The 23,782-nt window shown below is 44.5% G+C and overlaps 1 protein-coding gene across 1 annotated transcript in view; it reads left to right on the plus strand.

The window, feature by feature from the left end:
• The window catches only part of LAMA1 (laminin subunit alpha 1), a 117,859-nt gene that overhangs the window by 45,082 nt on the left and 48,995 nt on the right, over nt 1-23,782 (plus strand). Inside the window, exons 18-30 of the mRNA XM_045527610.1 lie at nt 3,087-3,214; nt 4,757-4,843; nt 5,572-5,783; nt 10,722-10,828; nt 11,141-11,321; nt 11,835-11,971; nt 12,663-12,899; nt 13,938-14,081; nt 14,600-14,779; nt 15,861-16,046; nt 16,595-16,722; nt 17,426-17,546; nt 18,459-18,596. Of these exons, the coding sequence (XP_045383566.1) occupies nt 3,087-3,214; nt 4,757-4,843; nt 5,572-5,783; nt 10,722-10,828; nt 11,141-11,321; nt 11,835-11,971; nt 12,663-12,899; nt 13,938-14,081; nt 14,600-14,779; nt 15,861-16,046; nt 16,595-16,722; nt 17,426-17,546; nt 18,459-18,596 (1,986 nt within the window). The remainder of the gene's footprint in view (nt 1-3,086; nt 3,215-4,756; nt 4,844-5,571; nt 5,784-10,721; nt 10,829-11,140; nt 11,322-11,834; nt 11,972-12,662; nt 12,900-13,937; nt 14,082-14,599; nt 14,780-15,860; nt 16,047-16,594; nt 16,723-17,425; nt 17,547-18,458; nt 18,597-23,782) is intronic.

Consider the following 23,782-nt stretch of genomic DNA (forward strand, 5'->3'; position numbering starts at 1 on the left):
AATTTTTATAGTTTTAAATGTTCTTTGGAAATGATTTTAGATTTACAGAGGAGTTACAAAAGTACAGAGAGTTCCTGGGTGACCTTGGCTCGACCTTGGCCCAGGTGCTGCCTCCTCCCTCCTCTCCCAGCACACCCTCTATCCACGTGGGGCGGCACAACTGTCCTTTCCTAAGAGACGTTTTAAACGAGGGAAGAAGGTTTTTGTATCTTTTCACGTGTTTACCATTTCCAGTGCTCTTCATTCCATGGTGTAAATGTACGACTTCGTCGGGGACCCCTTTCCGCAGCCTGAATCACTGTGTTTAGCGTTTCTCTAGGGCAAGTCTGCTGGCTGACAAATTCTCTCATCTTTTGTGCACCTGAAAAACGCTTTGCTTTGCCTTCAATTTTGAAATCTGTTTTTGCAGATTCCTCTTTTAGTACTTTCAAGTTGTTCCGTTGCTTTGGACTGTGTTGATTCTACCTGTGCAATTCTGTGTGCTGTTCTGTCTTGTTTCTCTGCCTACCTTTAAGATCTCTCTGTCCCCGGTTTTGAACAATTTGACTACGTGCCTTGGTGTGGGTTTCTTTATGCGCATCCTTTTGGGGTTGATTGAGCTTCTGGAATTTGTGAGTTTGTTGTTATCAAATCATGAACATTTTTGACCAAATATCTTTTCTGCTCCCCTGATCTGATTTCATGTGATATTGATCCATGGATGACTGATGCTGGTTTCTTTTCAGTGGCTTTTCTCCTCAGGTTTGAGTTTCTATTGCTGTCTTCAAATTCCTGGTCTTTTCTCCTGCAAAGTCTAATCTGATGTTATGCCCACCCAGTCAAAGTTTCATTTTGGATATGATATTTTTTTTAGCTCTACAAGTTCCATTTGGTTCTATTTTATATCTTGCATTTCTCTCTTCACCGTGTTTATTTTTCCTTTAAATCTTTGAATATGTTTATGATAGCGTTTTAAATGCCTGCTAATTCCTTCATCTGTGTGATTTCTGGTATGTTTCTCATGACTGATTTTTCTCTTGATTATGGATCACATTTTTTTTTTTTGCTGCTTCTCATGTCTAGTAGTTTTCATCTCCCATTTTAAAAAATACTATATTTGGAAATAATTTTAAATGTATCTAAAAGTTATGGGAATAAGAATAGTGTTTAGAATACCTGCCATTTACCTAGATGCCCCTGTTGCTAACATTTTCTCCCACTGGCGTTAGTAGTCTCATTGTCCGTCTACCTAATTATGATATCTTTTCTAAACCACTTGAGAATGAGTTGCATACACTATGGCCATTTATCCCTAAACACTTTAGTGTGTATATTTCTTCTATAACCATAGCTGAGTTATCAACTTAAGTAAATTTAACGTCCATACTCTCCTTTTTCTGTCTACCACCCATTTTTCAGTTTTGTCAGTTGACCCAATCGTGTCCTGTGGCATTTTCCCTCCAGTACTGGCCCCATCTGGGCACAGGTATTGCATTTTATTGCCAAGTCTCTTCGGGCTCCTTTAACTCAAGTATTCCCACTGACGTTCTTTTTCTTTCATGAAACTGACATCTTGAATAATATAATCCTTTTTTTAAAAAAAATAGAATGTCCCTTATTCTGGGTTCTTGTGTTGTTTTCTCATGGGTAGAATCAGGTTGAGCATTTCAGGCTGGAATTCTTCCTGAGTGAGGCGTTTCTCTCAAGGCACCACCTGTGGGAGTGCCAGTGTCCACCTGCCCTCACTGGCGGTAGTAATTCTGATTATACAGGCAAGGTGTTGGTCAGTTTTCCCACTCTATAACGCTTCTTTCTTTTTGCAATTAATAAGCAGTCTGAGGAAGACACTTTAAGACCATGCTGGCATCCTATTCTTCATCAGAATTTCCCCTTAGATTTAACAGTCTGATGATTGTTGTCCAACCACTACTCACTATCACTGTGTTTGCAAAAGAATGACCCTTCACCTCCAGCACCTGCTCACGCGTATCAGGGCATGCAGGGCCCTGCTGTTGCAGCAGCCCTCCCTTCTCCACATGTATGTATTATTTACCTTATTTTCTCTCATACTCATGGAATCCAAAGATGCCTAGATGTGCCCAGTGGGAACATATTGAGTACTTTTTGATTGCATGATGGAGATTATTGAATGAATATTGTTGCATTGCCGAGTTTCTGGATTTTGTTGCTTTCCTTTAAAGGATGTGGAAGTTTACTTTGGCAGGCAGTTAAATTATTGCAGGTCAGCTTGATTGCTTCAAGGGTTGTTTGTAACCTTTGTTAGGGTGGGTCTAGTGTAGCCTCTACTCTACAGTGGGGTTAGCCCTACTGTTAAGGGGTTTCCTAGGGTCTCTACAGAGTGCCGAGTATTTCTCTACAAAGTGCGGAATGTTTCTCTGCAAAGTGCTGAGTATTTCTCAGGATTTCCCCACACTGACTGGTGAGAATTCTAATGTCCCTTAGCTCTGTGTAAGTTCAGAATTTTTCAGCTTACAGCTCACCTGTATTTCTTTGTCTGGCCTCCTGGAGTTTCACTATATACTTGAGAAGCTTAGCATTCAGTAGCTATATTCAAACGAGTCCCTGTGCAGATTTCTGGTGCTCTTACTCTGTGAAGCTCCAGTACTCTGCCCCAAATCCACCTGGTCCAGCCTCACCCAGACTCTGAGCTCTGTGTCCTCCACACAGCAAAACCACCATGCTGACTTGGGATCCTCCCCCCACCTCCTGGCAAGAGCCTCTGGGAAGAAAGACATGCGATCTGATCGTGGGACTCACCTCAATCACTTCCCTTCCCCCAGGCACCGCAGCCCTGTACTAGCTGCTGTCCGGTCTCTGAAAGCAGCTGTTTGATATATTTTGCTCCAGTTTTCTAGCTGTTTTCTACAGGTGGGCAAGGCTAGTACTTGTTACTCCAACACAGTCAAAGTGAAAGTTCTTAGGTTTCTCATTTATACAAATTACATTTTAAAAAATTAGTTGATCTGAAAATATAACTTAGAGTTTGGTGACTGGTTTTAGCATTTTGTCTCTTTTTTTTCCACTTGGACTTCAAATTGTTTGTAGAGGAACCTTAACTGATCCTCCTTTTCACGCATGTGCCTTAGGCGTGCACGCACAACACCACCGGGGACCACTGTGAGCGGTGCTTGCCCAGCTTCTATGGGGAGCCTTCCCGAGGGACTCCCGGGGACTGCCAGCCTTGCGCCTGCCCTCTCGCCACGGCCTCCAACAAGTAAGCCTTGCAGCTCCACCAGTGGCTCCTGCAGCGTGGCCGGGATCGCCGCCAAGATGCGACTAACATCTCCAGAGCCAGACTCTGTGTGTGTGTAATTGGCGTGTGAATTTTGCCCAGTGGTGATTGATTTGGATTAGAGACAGAGAGGTGGATTATCTTCTGTAAAAAAAAAAAAGTTTGGCGTATTAAAGTATGCAAGAAAATCTGTGTGGTAGCAGGACATAGCACACTGTCTAGCCCTCTTGGTCTAATGTTGGTCATCAGTTCTTCCGCAGCTGTACATTGTGCACCTACCACTGGGCTGGAAGGCAGAGGGGACACAGAGAGGAATAAAACATTGTCCCTGGGCTTAGGAAGTTTTTGATCTAATGACCAAAATATGTAAATACGAGGCTACATGGGAATGGTCTGAGTTCACTCATTGATTGAACAAATGTATATTGAGTGTCTACCTGTGTATAGGGTGTCACAGCAGGTATGCTGAGCGTCACACTGTTCACACCTGGCTGCTGGCCCCAGGGGACTCATAAGTGGCCATGACTTTAGTGGAGAGCCATCCCCTGGATGGTGGGGCAGAGGGAGGGCAGTGTCCAACATACCTGGGAGGGTGCAGGACTGACCCTGAGGAAGCCCTTCTCTCAGACTTGGAGGAGGAGGAGGAGGAGGTGGGGGGGGAGGAATTCCATTGCGGCACAGATGGGCTTTCCAGCCAGGAGAAGCTGGGTGCACCAAGGCCGCAGCAGGAACGGGCATGTTCTGTTGGAGGAACTGCAGCTGGCGCTGGAGCAGAAGGCCTGGGGGGAGTGGAGGGAGGCCTACTGGGCAAGGCCTTGAATGTCATGCTAGGGTGTGGGTGTCCTGGTTTCTCTCTCACTGGTTTAACCATCAGAACTCTTTCTCCACTCACTCCCAAAGAAGTCCCCACAGGGATTTTTTTATTTGCAACTCCAGGGCATAAAAAGGATGCAATCCTGGTGACTTGCGATTCAATCAGGGGGTACCGTCAGTCAGTCAGCCCAGGCAGGCCTCCCCAAGACACAGGAATAGGGTTTGAAGGGACCTCAGTCAGCAGTGGGGGTCCCTGGGAGCCGCGGGATCCTCCTGACCGTGCTGTGTGTAGAGAGCTCACTCTTGCTCGCGTGGGAAGGGCTCCGGGGCGGGAGCCAGTGCCGGGGAACTGGAGGAGGGGAAGCCGCTTCTCAGGGGCGTCCGAGCAGGCCTCCTGGGGAAGTGGCAGCTGACTGGGACATTGGGCTGAGCTGGGTTAACCCAGGCAGGACAGGGAGAGGCAAGGGCATTTCGGGTGGAGGGACAGAGGAGCAGGGAGCAGTGAGTGCCCAGTGACCAGGAACGTGGGTGAAAGACAGATGGGTCTGGGGGCGGGGGTAGGTGGGATGGCCCGAAGCCTTAGGCTCCCCGCTAAGGAGTGAGGACTCATTGAAAGTTCGTAAGCACAGGAGTGGTAGAAATTTAGCATTTAAAATATTTAGAAATTCTGCACCATCCATTGGAAAATGGCATTGATTTCTGTTTTGTCAGTTTCAGCCCCACCTGCCACCTGGATGAAGGAGACGAAGTGGTCTGTGACCAGTGTGCTGCGGGGCACTCGGGGGCTTGGTGCGAGAGGTACTCTGTGTTGCCCCACTGGTTTCAGAAAGCTGCATTAGCATTTTTGAAAAATTAAATAAAAAAATTTAAAAAATTAAATTAAATCCCATGTGCTTATATTTAAATGTATAGTTAAGTGTGGTTTTGGAGTTTTGAGGCGTAATTATTATTTCATAGAATCATAGAGGAAAACTGATATATCGGTTAAAAAATGAATGTTAGAACTTGCTGGGAATTTTTAAAGAATGGTATCTCTCCTGGAGCTAATCTGAGTTCTCATCAATAACGATGGGGAGCAGCGAGGAGTCAGAATTTGTGGTTCACACGTTGGAGGATTCCATTGCTCTGGGCAACTCGCAGGTGGCAGGTGGTTGATTTAATAGCTGCCTTCCTGGAAGACAGCTGGAAGCCACTGTTGTCCTTCCCCATGTGGCCGTCAGACCCAGCTCTGGCCAAGCCCATGGGAGAGCTGTGTGGCTACTGAGTGTCAGCGGTGGGTGAAGTTGGTCCTAGACATGGTGCATGTGTGTCCACAGGATTTATGCCTCGTTTGGACGCTCTCCCTGTTTGCCAGGATGGGTGAAGGGGGTCTGTGGATGCTTGAGCGTGGAGTTGGGTCCCTTTCACAGTAAATCTTAGGGAGAAGAATCGGTCTGATTTATTAGCCCTTCAGGGAGTCCCTGGACAGTGGGGTAAGGTCTTGAGTAATTGCGTTTGTTTGATCTCGCTTTCAATCTCTGATACAGATGCGCAGACGGTTACTATGGAAACCCCACAGTGCCCGGGGAGTCCTGTGTTCCTTGTGACTGCAGCGGCAACGTGGACCCCTTGGAGGCTGGTCACTGCGACTCGGTCACCGGGGAGTGCCTGAAGTGCGTGGGGAACACAGACGGGGCCCACTGCGAAAGGTGTGCTGACGGGTTCTACGGGGACGCCGTGACTGCCAAAAACTGCCGCGGTGAGTGCGGGGGCTCTTACTTGTCACCATAGGAAGTCTCCATCCGTCTACTCACATGTGTCAAACAGGACTCAGCTTGTGGCTGATATAGGTGGCTTTGTCTTGAGGGGTTGCTTGTGATAATGCAGGGTCCCGAACTGATCCAGTATGGACCCAAGACCCAGTTCCTCTCTAGCTACCCCAGGGGAGCTTGGTCAGTGGCTCTCCGTGAAGGTCAGTGGCCTGGGAAGTGTGCACCTGCCACTCGAGGAGGAAGGGTACAAAGTGCCAGCTCTGCCCGGGACTGAAATGGGGGAAGAGCGATGCTCAAAGCCCATCGTGTTTGGGTGGGAGATGCTGAGGGGCTGCAGGAGGCTGATGGCATTCCAAGAAGAAGGGTGGGACGCGGTGAGACTCGAACCCTGGAAACTGCATAAGCATGGCGTTAGCGCGCCTTTGCAGCCTGTGCCTCAACTGCCCCACCCCTCCTCACATGGCTGAGTTCCGCCTGGAAATTACGCACCCTGTCAAACCACTCACAGAGAAAAGTAGATTTTCATATACCTGAGATGACCTAACCGTAGGGATGACTCGGCCGTCAGACATTTTTGGCACAGTCTTGAAGAAAGCGTGAAAGTGGCAATTATAAATTATTTTGGTGATTTCGTACAAATGCCCAAGTCCTACTATGGTATTACAACATGGAGACACAAGAGGGCGCTAGCGACACAGAAATAGTATTTTCACAGGCCACGTTAGAGACAGAACATGTTTTACAGCCCTGGGCCAATCAGGCTCATCTTCCGCAGAGTAGCTGCCTTGGTTGGGCATCCTACCAAGATACTTATGATAACGGGTATTTGTGTAATCCTGCAAAGTGTACAGAATGTTTTCACAATCCTCATGTCATTTCTTTTTACCTTTTCTACAAGCTTGATGATTCATTCCTTTGTTCATGCACTATTAAGTGTCTGGTATTTTCCAGGTACTGTGCTAAGTACCATGATAGGTAGCTGGAAAATTATGGTCCAAATCTACTGGGAAGCTACACAGAATGGTGGTATAGGGGAGAAAGTGCACCTGTGGATGCCAGGCTTTGGAGTCTAACTAACACGGGTTTGATTCCAGGACCAACTGTGCTGTGTGATATTGGGCAAATTTATTAACTTCTCTGAGCCACTATTTCCTTATACATGAAATGGATGTAACTATATGTGTATACTAAGCCCTTTGTGAGAAGTCAGTGGGATAAGAAATTTTAAGTTCTAGACATTATATGGTTACTATTATAATTACTAGTAATAAAATGGTAATTTTAATTATTTTTCTATACCAATGCTGTCCAATAGAAATATAATGTAAACCACACATGTAGTTTAAAATGTTCTAGTAGCCACATTTTAAAAAGTAAAAAGAAATAGGTGAAATATATTTTAGTAATATATTTCATTTAATCCGATACATTTTAAAAATCATTTTCTCATGCAATCAATTTATTTATTTATTTATTTATTTATTTTTTGAGTCAGAGTCTCGCTCTGTTGCCCAGGCTAGAGTGCCATGGCATCAGCCTAGCTCACAGCAACCTCAAACTCCTGGGCTCAAGTGATCCTCCTGCCTCAGTCTCCCAAGTAGCTGGGAATACAGGCATGCGCCACCATGCCCAGCTAATTTTTCTGTATATATTTTTAGCTGTCCATATAATTTCCTTCTATTTTTAGTAGAGGCGGGGTCTCGCTCTTGCTCAGGCTGGCAATTTTTTAAAGTATTACATATTTACTTTCTTTTTTAATACCAATTCTTCAAAATTCAGTGTATATTTTATAGCCCGGCTCAATGAGGGTGCTAAATTTTCATCAGAAATACTTGATCTATATTTAGATCAAGTAAAATTTGCAGTTGGAAAGGTGGTTCAAACATACTGAAAAGTTTTCTATCGTGTACCAGAAAATCATTTTCTTTAATATTGGCGTCCATGTTGACAAAGCTGCTTCATGACTTAATAAAATGCAACCAGAGGTCCAGCTCCTCTGTTGCGTCAGACGCCTCTCAAGCATTTGGTGGACAGGTGTGGTTAGTGGCCACCACGTAGCAGCAAAGGTCAAGGGCAAGGGATGACCTCGCCAGGGTGTGTGTGAAGGCCGTGGAAGCATGCGGAAGGGCAAGTCACCTGTGCCAATAATCTGAGACTTGAAGGGTGCGAAGGAGATGCCCAGGAAGACTGGCTGGTGCAGGGAAGCTGTGGCCCAGGCAAGTGATGGGCCCTGCCTGAGGCAGAGGCTGGAAAGAGTGTGGCCGGGGTGGAAAAGACAGAGGCTGGAGGGACAGCAGTCCTGGGGTGACAGGTGGAGGGCAGCCACCTGGGAAGGGTCTCGGGTACAGTGCTGAGATGACAAAGATATACCGTCCGCCCCATCCTGGGACTCACCGGCAGCTCCCGCAGACTCTGGGCAGCCCAGGGTGTGACCAGAGCTGCGCGTCTGCTATTCCCTCTGCCGCCATCGCTGCGGGCGATCTCTGCGGGGTGTTGGGATGGGAGTCGGGACCAGAGAGGCATCCTGCTGGTGGATGGAGTTAATGAGGCCTAGAAATGAGGAGATCAAAAATAAGGTAGGAAATAGGTCTTAGTGGGAAGCCGGGAGCAGGGTTAGAACAGGGAGGATTCGGGTCCGGGTCTGGGCTGGTTACGGAGCTGACGCTGTCGGGCTCTCTCTAGTTTCTGACATTCACACTTTTTATTCCTTTCTCATCTCCTCTTTCACCTCCCCTAGCTTTGATGAGACAGACTCCTATGAACTGTTTCTGGATATCTCACTAGAAATCCTTCCATTTCTATAATAGGGGAGCCTCCATGGACTTCCCGTGGGTCCCCACGCTCTTAGATAAGACCATATTTTATTAGGTGAAGCCAAGGGAGAATGCTAGTGTTTTGTATTATTGACCTTAAAAAAAAGCAAATTCATATAGTTTAACCCAACATCTGTTTACTCACCTGTATCCCCAACTATCCTGAAGCTTGGTAAGAGAACGAACCGATCAGTCGGTTTCGCCTGCCTTGCCCTGGAGTAGCAGCCAGAGTCGGGGTGTGGCGAGGCTCAGGCAGGTCGAGTGCCGCTGAGGGAGGTGAGGACCGCGGGGCTTGAACAGTAAAGGAAGCTTATATGCAGTGAGTCACATGGGTATAATATTTATATTGTGTGGTAGTTACCAGAATTAAGATATATGTAAAGTACTTGGCTAGTCAGTAATTGTCAACTATTCTAAATTAGTATTATTTGTAACATGAATAACATTTTAATTAATAATTACTATAATAATGATTCCTATAGAGAGAGCACTACTAAGAGCTGTGTGACCTATGAAAAGTTATGCAATCTTTCCAAGTTTTAGATTTCACACTGAAAATACAGAAAAGTATAGTCCCTCCCTCCCAAGTTTGTTATGCAGGTTCCAAAAAAATACTGTGATGGGGACACAGACCGACAGGCATATCGTACAATAAATATGATTTTTTATTATCCTTAATATTTTGTGATGCTCATACCCACATTGAACTTTAAATATTCCCCAGAGGAAGAGGAGGCGTTAAATGCGACACAGAGTGGGAGACAGGGTAAGAGACACACGAGGAGCAGGAAGGAAACTAGAAGAGTGGGTGTCCCCAAAGCCTCAGTAAGAGGGAGCTTCCACAGGGAGAGAGAGGCCAGCGGGTCTCATTCTACAGAAAGGTTCAACAAGATGGGGGCTGAAATCTGCTCCCTGAGTTTGGCACCTAGGAAGTCCCTGGAGACTTTAAGAAGGGCGGTTTTAGCAGACAAGGAGCAAGGAAGACACGGTGCAAAAGCAGGGTTGGATGGACGTGCCAGGAGGCAGGGAAGGGAGGTGGCAGGGAGTGCTGGGGAGATGGAACCTCAGCAGGAGAGGACAGGGGTGCGGTGTCTTGTGTTTAATGGGGAACAGTTGGGAAGAGACGTGTGCCCAGGAGTCAGCAGTAGGGATGGCAGAGCAAGTCCCTAAAGAGCTCCAGCGAGCGCAACCTCCTCGGGACCGTAGCATCAACTTGCTTGTACCGGGCAAGGCTGGCCGCAGTCCGTGAATGAGGCAGGATTCCAGGGCCTTCTGAGCGCCAGCCCTCGTTTCCAGCGTCTGCCACTGCTGCTGCAGTATGTTCCTCACGGATTGTGCTTGGGCTGGCCATTCTTTGTGAACAAAGTTTTTTCTTTTCCTTTCTTGCATTGTTATATCTTGACAGACATTGTACATTTTCTCCAGACATGCATAAACAGTGGCTGGGATATTTTGTCAGTGAATATGAAATATTTTAACTGAAGTACATGTTGACGGTTGCCCTATGAGTATTGATTTAACATTTTTTGGACCCTTTAAATTGCATTGCTTTGAGAAGATAGGGAACTTCATAGCTTTAAATGTTAATGTATTAACTGTACATAAATCTGAAATGTCTGGCCTGAAACTAAAAATGACTCATGGCTTAGAACAGGGAAATATTTTTTATTAAATTATGAAACATATTAACAATATTAATATGTACTTATCTAGATTATGTTGTAACTGAGCTTTCAGATATTAAATATATACATGATTGGAATGAGAGTGAATGGCTTAGTTGATTTTGAAATCTCCATTGCATGTTTTTCATGGATATTTGTAGGTCACTTAAAAACTTGTAAGGAATTTGTGAAATTGGTCAAGTTCGATTACTAATTATTATCTTAATAGCATCAGTTTTGTTTTCTGTGATGGTTCCTTCTACCACCCCTGTTTTGGTTTACTTTTAAGAAAAAAGTGAAATTTTTGAAGTTATTGCAAGTGATATTTATTTTTAGCTTTGTGATTCGAAACATTGAATGTTTACATTTTTTCTTGTGGGGATTAAAGATCTTATGATCACCATACCCAGAAGTGAACGTTAATGTGTCTTTTGTGTGCGTGTGTCAGCCTGCGGATGCCATGAGAAAGGCTCCCTTTCTGCCGTGTGCCACCTCGAGACTGGACTCTGTGACTGCAAACCACACGTCACCGGACAGCAGTGTGACCAGTGCTTGGTAAGGTGCCTGCTGGTCGTTGCATGCCATTAAAGTCTTTGTCGGTGATGTTAATAATCGACACCTTAGCTGCGGTGCAGAGGAGATTGAGCGCATGCCTGTTGGGAAGAGCTCACTCCCTAAGCGTGGCTGTGGGTGCTGTGCATCCCCATCTGAGAGCAGGTACTCGCTGGGCAAAGGGGTGGGATCGTGTCATAAATACTTTATGATTCTATGAAAGATCCTGGGTGTGCTTTGGAAAACATTCCAGTATGTGTAGCTGCTTATTAAAACATCCGTTGCCTGCTGTGGTTCTCCCCCCTGCTGAAACAGCACGGCTACTATGGGCTGGACTCGGGGTGTGGCTGCCTGCCCTGCAACTGCAGCATGGCCGGCTCCATGTCGGATGACTGCACGGATGAAGGCCAATGCCACTGCGTCCCAGGTGTAGCAGGAGAAAGGTGTGACAGGTGTGCCCACGGCTTCTATGCATACCAGGATGGTGGCTGTACACGTAAGCTCTTGAGTTCCTTGTTTGGGACTTTATAATCATCCCTAGACTTTCCTTTGAGCCCTCCTTTGACTTCTGACTAATTTCTGTTAAGTTCCTTTACTTTTTCTCTTCTTTATGTGAGGATTTCATACCGTTTTCCTGTTACCTGACCCCTATCGGGGCACAAGCATAAGTTTTGGTCATGGCTCTGCCGCCTACTGCCTGTGTGAGCTCAGATTAATTACTTAGCTTCACGGAGCCTTAGTTTCCTCGCCTGTAAAATGGAGAAGCTAATTATAACCTACATCAAGAAACCATTGTAAGGGGTTGTGTGTAAATCCCTAACACGGCATCTGGCACACAGTAAGTGCTCAATAAATATTAGCTCTGCCTGTTCTTGGGAATCACAGGTGCCTTTCAGGAACTCAAAGAACGGTTCAGACTGTTAATAAAAGGGAACTAACAACATCAGCTCTTAGCCCGTTAATTACATCGATCAACCTGGTCTGTAACAAAGCATTGTCTTTATTCCAGCCTGTGACTGCCCAGACACCCAGAACACGTGTGACCCGGAATCTGGAGAGTGCGTGTGCCCTCCTCACACTCGGGGTGTGAAGTGTGAGGAATGTGAGGATGACCACTGGGGCCACCACCCAGAGAAGGGATGCCAGGTGTGCGCTGCCGTCCACGCGTTTGCGGAACTGAGCGTTGCTCTGCCGTAGCGTGTCGCATGACTTTTCTTCTACCTATTCACTCCGTTTTAACCTGTTGAATAGCCTTGTGGTTTATACTTAAAACTCAGTGCAGATTGTAGAAATCACAGTGGAGGAAGCAACATCCTTAAAACACCTTATTCTAGGTTTTCTTAAAAAAACGAATTGGGAAATTGGTTAGAAAATCCAAGAAAAAAATTTAGTGCCCTTTAAATAAATTGTGCAATGTAGACTATCTTCCAAGTGAAAGTCCTAAATCACTTTATTGGGGGATTATTTCCAATCTTGGAGGGCTCCAGTTTTATAGATAACTTTCTTCAGTTAAATGTGGACATGGTTTGTGTTTTGAAAACAGTGGGAAAATTACTGGACTCCTAAAATAATTTTGCTAGATTGTTTTGACCCGTTATCTTTGATTTCAGTTCACAGTTTTGGGCCAATGCACATGTGTCACTAAGATGCACAAATGTCCAGCAGTGCAGTCCCTGCCTCTTGTTGGCAGGTGGCAGGGTGATTCTGTGTAGCAACAGTAAGACATCGGTTCATTTGCATAACTTCCCCACATTTAGTGTTTTCCTGTAATCCAAATATGTGTGCTGATGAAAACATAAAAGCCCCCTTTTTATTTAGTTAGTATTTGTTCTTGCAGCCCTGCAATTGCAGTTCAGGGGGGTCAACCAGTCATCAGTGCGATGTGCTCACCGGCCATTGCCAGTGCAAGTCGGAATTTGCTGGACAGCGCTGCGATGAGTGCTCTCTGGGCTACAGAGACTTCCCAGACTGTGTTCCCTGTGACTGCGACCTGAGGGGGACATCAGGGGACAGCTGTGACCTGGACCAGGGTCTCTGCAGCTGTGCGGAGGAAACCGGGACCTGCTCTTGCAAGGTGTGTGCTGTGGATCCTCCTCTTTCTGCCTCTCTCCAGCTTGTCTTTATCGCTCTTGGACTTTTGACTGTTTAAATGAGCAGCTAAGTTTTAGCCACTTTTCCTAATGAGTTCACACTCCCTTCTACGCCTGAGTGTAAAGTCTGGTATGCTTTTCTAGAATCTCACATTACTCTTAAAATGGAATTGTTACTGTTAATTACAAGTGTCAGATGATGGACCCACTTTGTAGAACTCTGAGTCTTCGATCATGTGTTCCAGTGGGCCGAGTGGCTGATCCGCCTTGAATGTGCAGTGAGCTAGACAACCCCGGGGTGCAGGGAGAGTTGTGATGTTGTAGCTGTGAGGTTGTTATACTCTGGTGTGTGCTGGCCATACTGATGGAACATAAAAATTCATGTTTATTGTTTTCCCAGGAGGCAAGATTTCCATGTCATTTTAAATTTCGTACTTTCCATCAGTTTTCCCCATGTGCCTTGTTATCGGGAGGTCATTGCCAGCCTCTCTGGTCCTTTCCCTGTGGGTGGTGAGAGGGAGACCTGCTGGATTGGTGATGGCTTGACGAGGAAGGGGAAACTGGTGTAGGCATTATGGCCTGGGAATAATGATGGCATCACCAGTCTCCCTGTTTTTGGCTGACCACATCTTACCACAGCAATGCTCGTAACAGACAAGCAGAACAGCAGGGACCTGCCTTAGCAGTCACCTGGTCAGTGGTTCTCCAAACTCTCAGATCGTCAGAATCACCTGGGGACTCAAGGCAGATTCCAGGCCTATCTCAGGAGATTCTTATCAGGGAATCTGTGCCTTCTGAAAGCTTCCATGACGATTCAGATAATCGTCGGTGTTCCGGAGTCGTTGATTGAGTCTTTGAGAGAACCGATGCTCAGAGAGCGTAGGGACCCATTCCAAGGAGAGAGTGACATTTGTGGACCTAAAATTATCTTTAGAATTATTTTCATGTTTCATATCTGTTTGTTCAGAAATTGCATCTTCTTTTTCCTGGAAAAAAAAAGTCCCTTATTTGTTCCCCTTTAGGAAAATGTCATTGGCCTGCAGTGCAGCGAGTGTCGGGAGGGCACCTTCGCTCTCCACGCGGACGACCCCCTGGGATGCAGCCCCTGCTTCTGCTTTGGGCTGTCCCACCTCTGCTCAGAGCTGGAGGGTTATGTGAGGAGCCCAGTAAGTCACACTCAGTCAGAATGTTCTGTTTCTAACCCTCTCCCCTCGGGATTTGGGTAGGGAGAGAAGACACGGTCATTACGTTAAATGTTGCCCTCATGGCATCAGAAATTCTAGGCAGCTAATCTGGGTTGGTATTGTGCATGAATCAGAGCTCCCCTCCTGCTGGCCAAGGGAATGAACGGAGCTTGAACTAAAGGCTTTCAGTGCTTTTCCTTAGCTAATCTGTCAAAAGCTTTAGTTGGAGAGAAGATAAAACTGCAACATCTCAACCGTCTCCTGCATATCATTGAACATTAAAGCACCTTCTTACTCTTAATCTTTGAATAGTTAAAAAATAATAATAAAGCACTTTCAGTTCATTTTAATCCAGATGTTTAGTTTAAAGGAAAAGTCTGTCCTATTCCTGTTTTAATAATGGAGCTGTTTGATCTGTGAGACAATGGTGGAATCCAAGGAATCAAATAGGAGTGGTTAGTGCATGTTTTGAAGTGCATTTTCCTCCCTTTGATGACTAGGTATTGCTGGGCTCAGATCAGCCTCTTCTGCGAGTGGTTTCTCAGAGTGACCTGAGGGGCACGACCCAGGGGGTTTACTACCAGGCCCCTGATGTCCTGCTGGACGCCGTGACAGTCCGGCGGCACATCCACACAGAGCCGTTCTACTGGCGGCTGCCGGAGCAGTTCCAGGGAGACCAGGTGAGGTGCACACCCAGCCCAGGGCCAGTGCCGCTCCCTGGGGGATACGGATGTAGTTTAAAATCACCACAGTCTGTGCTGGCCTGTCACTAAAAGAAGCAGTTATTAATTTCCTCTGTTAAGTGGGGATGAAGAAGTTTAACACTCATAAGAATCCCAACAAATATGTGGTTATTTAAAATTTTTCATTCATTTTGAAAGTCTTAAAGTTCAAATCATATTAATTTTCTCCTTCCTAAAGCAGTCATTGAACAAACGTATACAGTCAGGTATTGCTTAATGACACTGAGCAATGTGTCATTAGGTGATCTCGTTGTGTAAATATCACATACCCAGATGATATAGTCTATTATACACCTAAGCCATGTGGCATAGCTCCGTGGCTGCAAACCTGTACAACCTGCTGCTGTACTGAACATGTAGGAGCTTGGAACATAATGATAAGTTGTTGTGTATCTAAACACATCAAAACATAGAAAAGGTACATTAGAAATACCGTATGATAATCTTATGGGACCATGGTTGTATATGTGGTTTGTCACTGACCAAAATGTCATTATGCAGCATGTGACTGTACTGTATTTACTGATATAAGCTCAGTGCAAGTCTAGATGCTATGGCCTGAGAGGCCCTTCTCTAGAAATCATCCCCCATTTTGGGGGGAAAAATCCTACAAAAGAGTCATGAAAGGCATCAGTTGCATTTTTGTTTATATAAACATTGGAGTCTATGTGTAAATTTACCCTGATCTTTAACATTTGCAAATATATATTGAGTCCTCCAATAGATATAGGTAATTTTTAATATAAAGAAGCTTGAAAATAATTTGAATCGCTACCACATTGATTTGTTACTTTGGAGCTCACTTGTGTTGGTATCATCAAGAGCTGTATAACTCAGGCCAATTTCATAGTCTGTAATTAAACATAATCAGAAGGAAGCAAATTCCAGACAACATATTTCACTCATGTGATGTATTTTTAAGATCTAAGATTTCTCTCCTACGACGGCAGGCTTGCAATAAAATGTTTTTAAGCCAAGGCTGTGTCAGAGAAGTAAACAACGCCTTACTATTTGATAGCTCCTGGCATACGGTGGCAAACTAAAGTACAGCGTGGCCTTCTATTCCTCGGATGGCATCGGCACCTCCAACTTTGAGCCTCAAGTTCTCATCAAAGGGGGTCGGGCCAGAAAGCAAGTCATATACATGGATGCCCCAGCGCCGGAGAACGGAGTGAGGCAGGAACGAGAAGTAGGAATGAAAGAGGTGATGATGTGATCTTTGCATACAAATCCCCTAACGGTGTGAACTTTGCTCTGGATGCAGTGAAAGCTGGAAGCCACTTAAGAGCATGAGCAAGACCCTGGGATCAAAATTCCAGTGGGTTTAGCAAGATTGCTAAAAGCTATTCAAATTTCATATTCTCAAGAAATGTATATTAGGCTTATGTTAATTTAGTGGGAATTGTATCTTAAATCCTTTATCCTAGCTTTAATCTGTGTACAGTGGTGCAGAAGTCCTTGGCACTTGCTCAAATTTGGGAAGTGTCTGTTCATTCTTCCAGAAGATATTTATTGGGCATTTTCTCTTCGTGGCTGGCACTGCCTTAGGTGATGCATATCTATTGATAAACGAGGCTGGCACTGTGCCCGCCCCCGTGGAGGTTACGGGAGGTATTCGTCAGTTAAATTTAGTGGCATGCATGAAACAGGGCTCCTTTCTGGAGAAATTTATAAGAAACACATTCTTTGTAAGCTCCTGTGCCAGGTGGAATCTGTACTTTGAACTTAATTGAATGTGTTTCTCATCCACAGAATTTTTGGAAATATTTTAACTCTGTTTCTGAAAAACCTGTCACACGCTCGGATTTTATGTCTGTCCTTAGCAATATTGAGTACATCCTCATCAAGGCATCATATGGTCAAGGATTACAGCAAAGCAGGTACTTGGAAGCTTCTAGGTGTTTGAATATTTCCCTTATTTGAAATAAAACTGGAAGGATTTGATTAGCTTCACTCCCATTACCTATCATCTTTATTACTACATGTAGTTCCATTCCTTACCAAAACTTGTTAAATACTAATATCATTATGCAATGTGCAAATTATGACTTAAATCATGCACCTACCATACTAACTTGGATGTAAAATATAAGTACCTATATGGTGGAATCCTAGGTGAAGATGAAAAAAAATGTTATTCTATTTTCTGCCCTTGAAAACTGCAATGCCCATTTCTTTGTAATGATGTAGAAAGAATGTTGCTACCTATTCATTTACTACTCCAGCCCCTAAAGAAAGGCGTTAATAGCCCAGGCAACAGAGCAAGACCGTGTCTCAAAAAATAAATCAATAAATAAATTTTAGAAAGGAAGCCATTTTAAGTCTTGGCTAAATCAGTCCTTCAAGAGATCTTTCAGATGCACTTCTGTAACATTATTTTTAAGTTCTAAAATGCCTGAAATGTGTAATGACAGTACTAATGTGCTTTAACATATTTCATTTATAATCATGAGTAGCAACTACTCCAAACAAGGACGAAAGCTCTGGTTTAATATATATGCAAATGTTATGCCATTTGCTATGTCTCCAGAAAGTCTTTCAAATGTTAGTGTTTCCTCTCTTCCTAACGTAATGTTTGCACAGAATCTCAAATATTTCGATGGAGGTTGGCAGAAAGGCTGAAGAGCTGCATCCAGAGGGAGAGATCGCGTCCCTTCTAGAGCACTGTCTCTGTCCTCCGGGCACGGCGGGATTCTCATGTCAGGTACAGAGATTTTGGTCAAAATCTATTTCCTGGCTTTGAGCTGAAATGTGCTTGAAAGTCTAAGTGATGAACAGAATTCATGTGTCTCTATTATATCATTTTTTCTCTTTTTGAATTAAAAAACTAATTTTGGTAAAAGATACATAGCATAAAATTTACCATCTTAACCACTCTTAAGAGTACAGGTCAGTAGCATCATATTAAGTATATTTTACAGCCAGTCTCCAGAATGCATCTTGCACAACTGAGGCTCTGTACCCCTTCAACTCCCCATGCCCCTCCCCCAGCCCCTGGCCACTGCTGCTCTACTTTCTGTCTCTGTGAATCTGGCCACTCTAGGTACCTCAATATAAGTGAAATCATACAGTAGTTTCTTTTTGTGACTGGCTTATTTTATTTAGCATAATGTCGTGAAGGTTCCCCCATGTTGTAGCATGTGCAAGAATTTCCTTCCTTTTTAAGGCTGAGTAATATTCCTTTGCATGGATATACTACATTTTGTTCATGCATTCCTCCTTCACTGGGCACCTTTTGACTGTGATGAACAATGCTGCTATGAACACGCGTGCACAAATCTCTTCAACTCCCTGCTCTCAATTCTTTGGATATGTACCCAGAAGTAGAGTTGAGGGCCCTTCATACTGTTTTCCACAACAGCGGCGCCATCTTACTTTCCCACCAGCAGGACACAGGCTTCCAGTTTCTCCACATTCTCATCAGCACTTGTGATTTTCTGTCCTTCAAAGAGTGTGAAGTAGTGTTGATTTGCATTGCCCTAATGATAGTGATGTTGAACTTCTTTTCATATTTACCAGCTGGCCATTTGTACGTCTCCTTTGGAGAAGTGTCTGTTCCAGTCCTTTGCCCACTTGTTAATCAGATTGTTTTTTTCTTCCCTTTGCAACCCCTCAGGACTGTGCCCCTGGGTACCACAGAGGGAAGCTCCCAGAAGGTGGGGGCAGGGGACCGCGCCCTCTGCTTGCTCCTTGTGTGCCCTGCAGTTGCAACAACCATAGTGACGCTTGTGACCCCGAAACTGGAAAGTGTCTGGTATGCTGGTTTGTGGGGGTGCTCACCTGAGGTTTAGAACTGGAGCAGGTGCTTAGCGTTTAAATGTCTGGTCCATGGTTATACCAGTTCCTTAGTTCAGCAAGAGGTTAAATTGATTTAAATATAAAACAGAAATATATTTCCTTGAGGAAGGCATAGCTAGGTGCTCTGACATTGTTGGTGGAAATTCTGTTATAAATTTTACTTCCTTGATGAATTTGTTTGTGGGCGTCCATTTGGGAATTACAGTCATGGGCCACATAACCACATTTTGGTCAATGATGACTGTATACAACGGTAGTCCTATAAGATTATAGTACTGTAGTTTTACTGTGCCTTTTCTATGTTTAGATATATTTGGAAACATAAATACTTACCCATTGTGTTACAGGTGTCCACAGTATTCAGTACAGTAACGTGCTACACAGGTGTGTAGTCTAGGAGCAATAGGCCAGACCATATGGCCTAGGTGTGTACTAGGCTGGACCATGTAGGTTTGTGTAAGGACACGGTTTGATGTCCTCACAACTACAAAATTGCCTGATGACGCATTTCCCAGACAGTATACCCGCTGTTAAGTGATGCGCGACTGCAGTCAGGTGTGCCTGGTCTTTCCTTGCAGTGCTTGTGCCTCTAGTCAAAATGGATGAGAACTTTAGGTGAAATTTTGGAGGCTCATCTGGAGGTTTTAAAATAAGTTAATGCCAATGTTGAAAATTTGTTTCTCTGTGTCAAGTATCGCCCTCCCCTTGCACATTTTCCTGGGAGATGATAACACAATGAATTATTCACGTCTTAGTGTACGTTTGGCTCTCGGCCACCTTCCCCCAAGACTGATCTTGGGGACATGAGGAGAGCTCTGACCACTGAAAAGGATCAAGTGACCCTGACAAAAGCCTTGTAGCCCTGACTAAGGACAAACTCCTGTGTCCATGATTTAGTTTAAGCCAATGAGGCCGTACTGATGACAGAATCTGATACTCGCCTTCTACTCCTGAATGCTCGTTCTTTGTAATAACCCAGGTGGAAACATTGGTTACTTGTGTAAGTTGTGCCAAGACTAACTCGCCTCAGGTAAAATAATTCATTGACAGGAAATGAGCTGCCCACCAAGACACATCTGAGGCCTGAGAGATGCAGGGTGTGGCCTAATCACAAGGAAACACGGCCCCAGAACAGAAGAATTAGGACCAGGGGCTCCCAACCTGCCTTCTGCCACGCCAGGTCATCTTCCCTTCTTCCAATCAGAGGGCTCTGCTGTATGTGGAATTTTAAGGCAATTTCTGCTGGGAAAATGGCTAAACTACAGCAGTGCACAGGTGAATTTAGGAAAAGAAGTACTGCACAGTTTTCCTCCATAAAAAGATGCGCGTTAACCTTTGCTAACTGCGTTATATCTGGGGAGTTAAAGAATGATTCCAGCCACACAAGGTGAAATAGACTTAATGAAGATGCAAATAGCTGCAACACGATTAAAAAAATTTATTCACTAGAATCAGCTCATGCCCGAGGCAAAAGCAAAGGCCCAGTGGAGAAAACGAGAAGATCTCATTTAAGGATTTAAGGAGAATTGATTTCAGGCAAATAAAGTGAGATGTAATTACCTGGGTAGGTCTGTTGGCCAGTCATGGGGACAGAGGTCACATAACGTTGATAATTCTTTCATGCTTCATCTTTCCCTGGTGCAGCTAACTATTTTAACAAGATTAGGTATTTCTAGGACATTAAATCATCACCACGACTTTCCTGGCCCCAATCCACCAGAACAAAATTATAAGAGCTGCAGCTCATCTATTGATTTCCACCCTAGAAATTACAGCCTGCTTAACCTGGCCCATGAAAGATGGCCTTCGACCATGGCAAAAGCCTCCCCAGGGTACACAGTGCCTGCCAGCTGTCAGGCAACCCCTGCTCAGGGGGAATGGTTTTCCAGATGTTATCTAGATGTTACCTAAAACCCATCAGGGACCTCACCTAGGCCTGCTAATTGAATGTTGTGATACACCACAGTGGCTGCACACACTTCCAGAAGGCTGGGCAAAGATTCTAAATTTAGACTGCTCTGCTGCAATCTCATGGTGTTCAGCATTTGATTCAGGCTTTTTGCCCTTTTTACAGATCTGTATTCTGTGTTTGTCCCTAGTGACATTCATGGTGAGCACTTATTGCCAATTCCTTTCACCAAAACCCATTCTAAACAGAAAATAGTGCCTGGGCTCACAGTACGGAGTTTCAGGGTTTCAATGATCCTTCTATTCTTGTCAGAGTTCCTTGAGATCTTAAATCTGGACAGTAACATCCATGTCAGGTGGTTATTTCATGTAGATTTACATACCTCCAGCAACGGGGAGCTCGCTCTCAAAGCAGCTCAGCTCACCTTTGGGCAGGTCTGGTTCTTCCTGGACCTGGTGCCCTGGGTCATACACCTTGTAGTGCAGTTTCAGTCTTTGGAGCCATTGAGATAAACCACAAGTTCAGATTTATTTATGGAAGGTGCCAGTATCTTAATAAATACCTTTCCAAGTGTGTCATGTCTTCCTTGCTCTTGGACCTCGGGAGCTGCCTTCCCCCCTCAGTCTTCACCGTTTGTGGCTGAGTGCAACAGTTTACCTGCCTGTCACAGAATCTCCTACATACTCCCTCCGTACTTGTTATACAGTTGGGCATCAAGACCTTTCTGGGTTTGGTTTTGTCGTCTGGTACGTGGGATGTTCCTCCCTTCTTCAGGTCATAGACGTGATTGGTGGGAAGTCTGACTTGGAAGGGAGTGCTGGGGGGGAGACCTGAGGACCAGGGACATGGCCCGGAGTCCCTCTGCCTGGGTCCCTGCTCCCCACCGCCTGGGACATGTGACTTCTGGGACATATGACTGAACCTTTTTACACCACTGAAAAACTGCCAAAATTGCTCTGTGCATGTCCCACGGCAGCGAAATCAGCCCACACTTCAGTTCTCATTCACAGTCCTTATTTTCCTGGTGCTTGTCCCCAGCTCCCTGGGAGGCCCACAGTGCTCCGTGAGTCGGGGCATTTTGACGCTGGCACTGGTGTCAGCAATGGGAAGCCAGACAGTCTGCCTCAGGGCTCCGTTGTCATCCAATACTGTTCCTTGCCAGCTTTAGGCCATGCCATTAAAACAAGTACTGCACATGTTCAGTTTTTGAGAGAGAGGTTGAAAATTTTACTTCTAAAGAGAGTCCAGCTTTAGGGGTCTAGTGGATTCCAGTAAAATCTATTTTCATGAGGTAGACTAGGAATACAGTTCAAAAATGATAAATACTGGAGTTTTTTGTAATTTAAAAGAGACTTTGAAATAACATTTTTCAACATATAAAATGATTTCTTTCTATATCATCTCTCCCTGCCAAGGATAAAACTCTGAGTCAGTTTGAGAGTTTGCCCAGGGGCTCCGCAGTGTCACCAGCCTTTCTGTCCCAGCTGCGCCAGGCACAGAATCCTGTGTGCAGCGGCTGAGTCAATAGTGATGAGCTGAGCAAATGCATCTCTTAAATTGGAGTCAGATGGCAAGAACCTCTTGTGGGTTTTTTTAGCTTAGAAAATGTGTACTCTTTTAACAGGAAGACCACGGGGCCAAATGATGGCATAAAATTTAACTGGAACTTCTGAGCATGGTGGCATATGCCTGTAATCTCAGCTCCTCAGGAGGCTGAGGCACGAGAATCACCTGAGTCCAGGAGTTCCACACCAGCCGGGGAAATAGAGTGAGACCCCGTCTCTTAAAAAAAAATTTAACTGAAACATATTTGACTATTGTAATGATCTAAATGGCTCTAAAATCAAGAGTTTTCTTCCTTCATTGTCTATTTCCTAAATCACTTGTCTGTTCAATTCAACTCCCTACATGTGATCGTTGAACTCTATGTGCAAAATTGGTTCTTCCAATCATTTTTTGGGTCACTATATATTTTAGATCCATTTGTTTTTATTTCAAAGTATTATGGTGATGGGTTACATGGCCCATCACCCAGACAGTGTTCATTATACCTGTTAGGTAGGTTTCCACCCATCCCCTCCTCCCACCTCCCTCCTGCTTGATTTCCTTTGAGATTTACGTCCCTCTGTGCACATGTGTGCTCATCATTTATTAATAGTTCCAGTTTAATAGTGAGTACACGTGGTGTTTGTTTTTCCGTTCTTTAGATACTAATGGTCTCCAGTTCCATCCAAATTGTTGCAAAAGGCCTTAAGTCATCCCTCTTCATGGCTGAGTAGTACTCCATGGTATATATGTACCACATCTTGTCAATCTACTCATGAACTGATAGGCATTTGGGTTGATTCCACATCTTTGCAATTGTGAATTGTGCTGCAACAAACAAACATTCGCGTGCAGGTGTCTTTTTGATAAAATGACTTCTTTTCTTTTGGGTAAATACTCAGTAGCAGGATTGCTGGATCAAATGGTAGATCGACTTTTAGTTCTCTGAGGAATCTCCATACTGTTTTCCATAGAGGTTGTACTAATTTGCAGCCCCAAAAGTGTACAAGCATTTCTTTCTCTCTGCATTCATGCCAGCATCTATTGATTTTGGACTTTTTAATAAAAGCCATTCTGACTGGGGTAAGGTGATATCTCATTGTGGTTTTGATTTGCATTTCTCTTATGATTAGTGACACTGAGCATTTTTTTAATATGTTTATTGGCCATTTATCTATCTTCTTTTGAGAAGCTTCTGTTCATGTCTTTTGCCTACTTTTTAATGGGGTTTGATTTTTTTCTTGCTGATTTGCTTGAGTTCTTTGTAGATTCTGGTTATTAGTCCTTTATCGGATGTATAGCTTGTGAACATTTTCTCCCATTTTGTAGGTTATCTATTTGCTCTTTTAATTATTTTCTTGGCTGTGTAGAGGCTTTTTTAATTTAATAGATCCATTTTTTTTTTTTTTTGAGACAGAGTCTCACTCTGTTGCCCAGACTAGAGTGAGTGCTGTGGCGTCAGCCTAGCTCACAGCAACCTCAAACTCCTGGGCTTAAGCGATCCTTCTGCCTCAGCCTCCCCAGTAGCAGGGACTACAGGCATGCACCACCATGCCTGGCTAATTTTTTCTATGTATATTTTTTAGTTGGCCAGATAATTTCTTTCTATTTTTAGTAGAGACGGGGTCTCGCTCTTGCTCAGGCTGGTTTCGAACTCCTGACCTTGAGCAATCCACCCACCCGCCTCG

This window comes from Lemur catta, chromosome 16 (assembly GCF_020740605.2).
Source record: "Lemur catta isolate mLemCat1 chromosome 16, mLemCat1.pri, whole genome shotgun sequence".
NCBI classification, from domain to species: Eukaryota; Metazoa; Chordata; class Mammalia; order Primates; family Lemuridae; genus Lemur; species Lemur catta.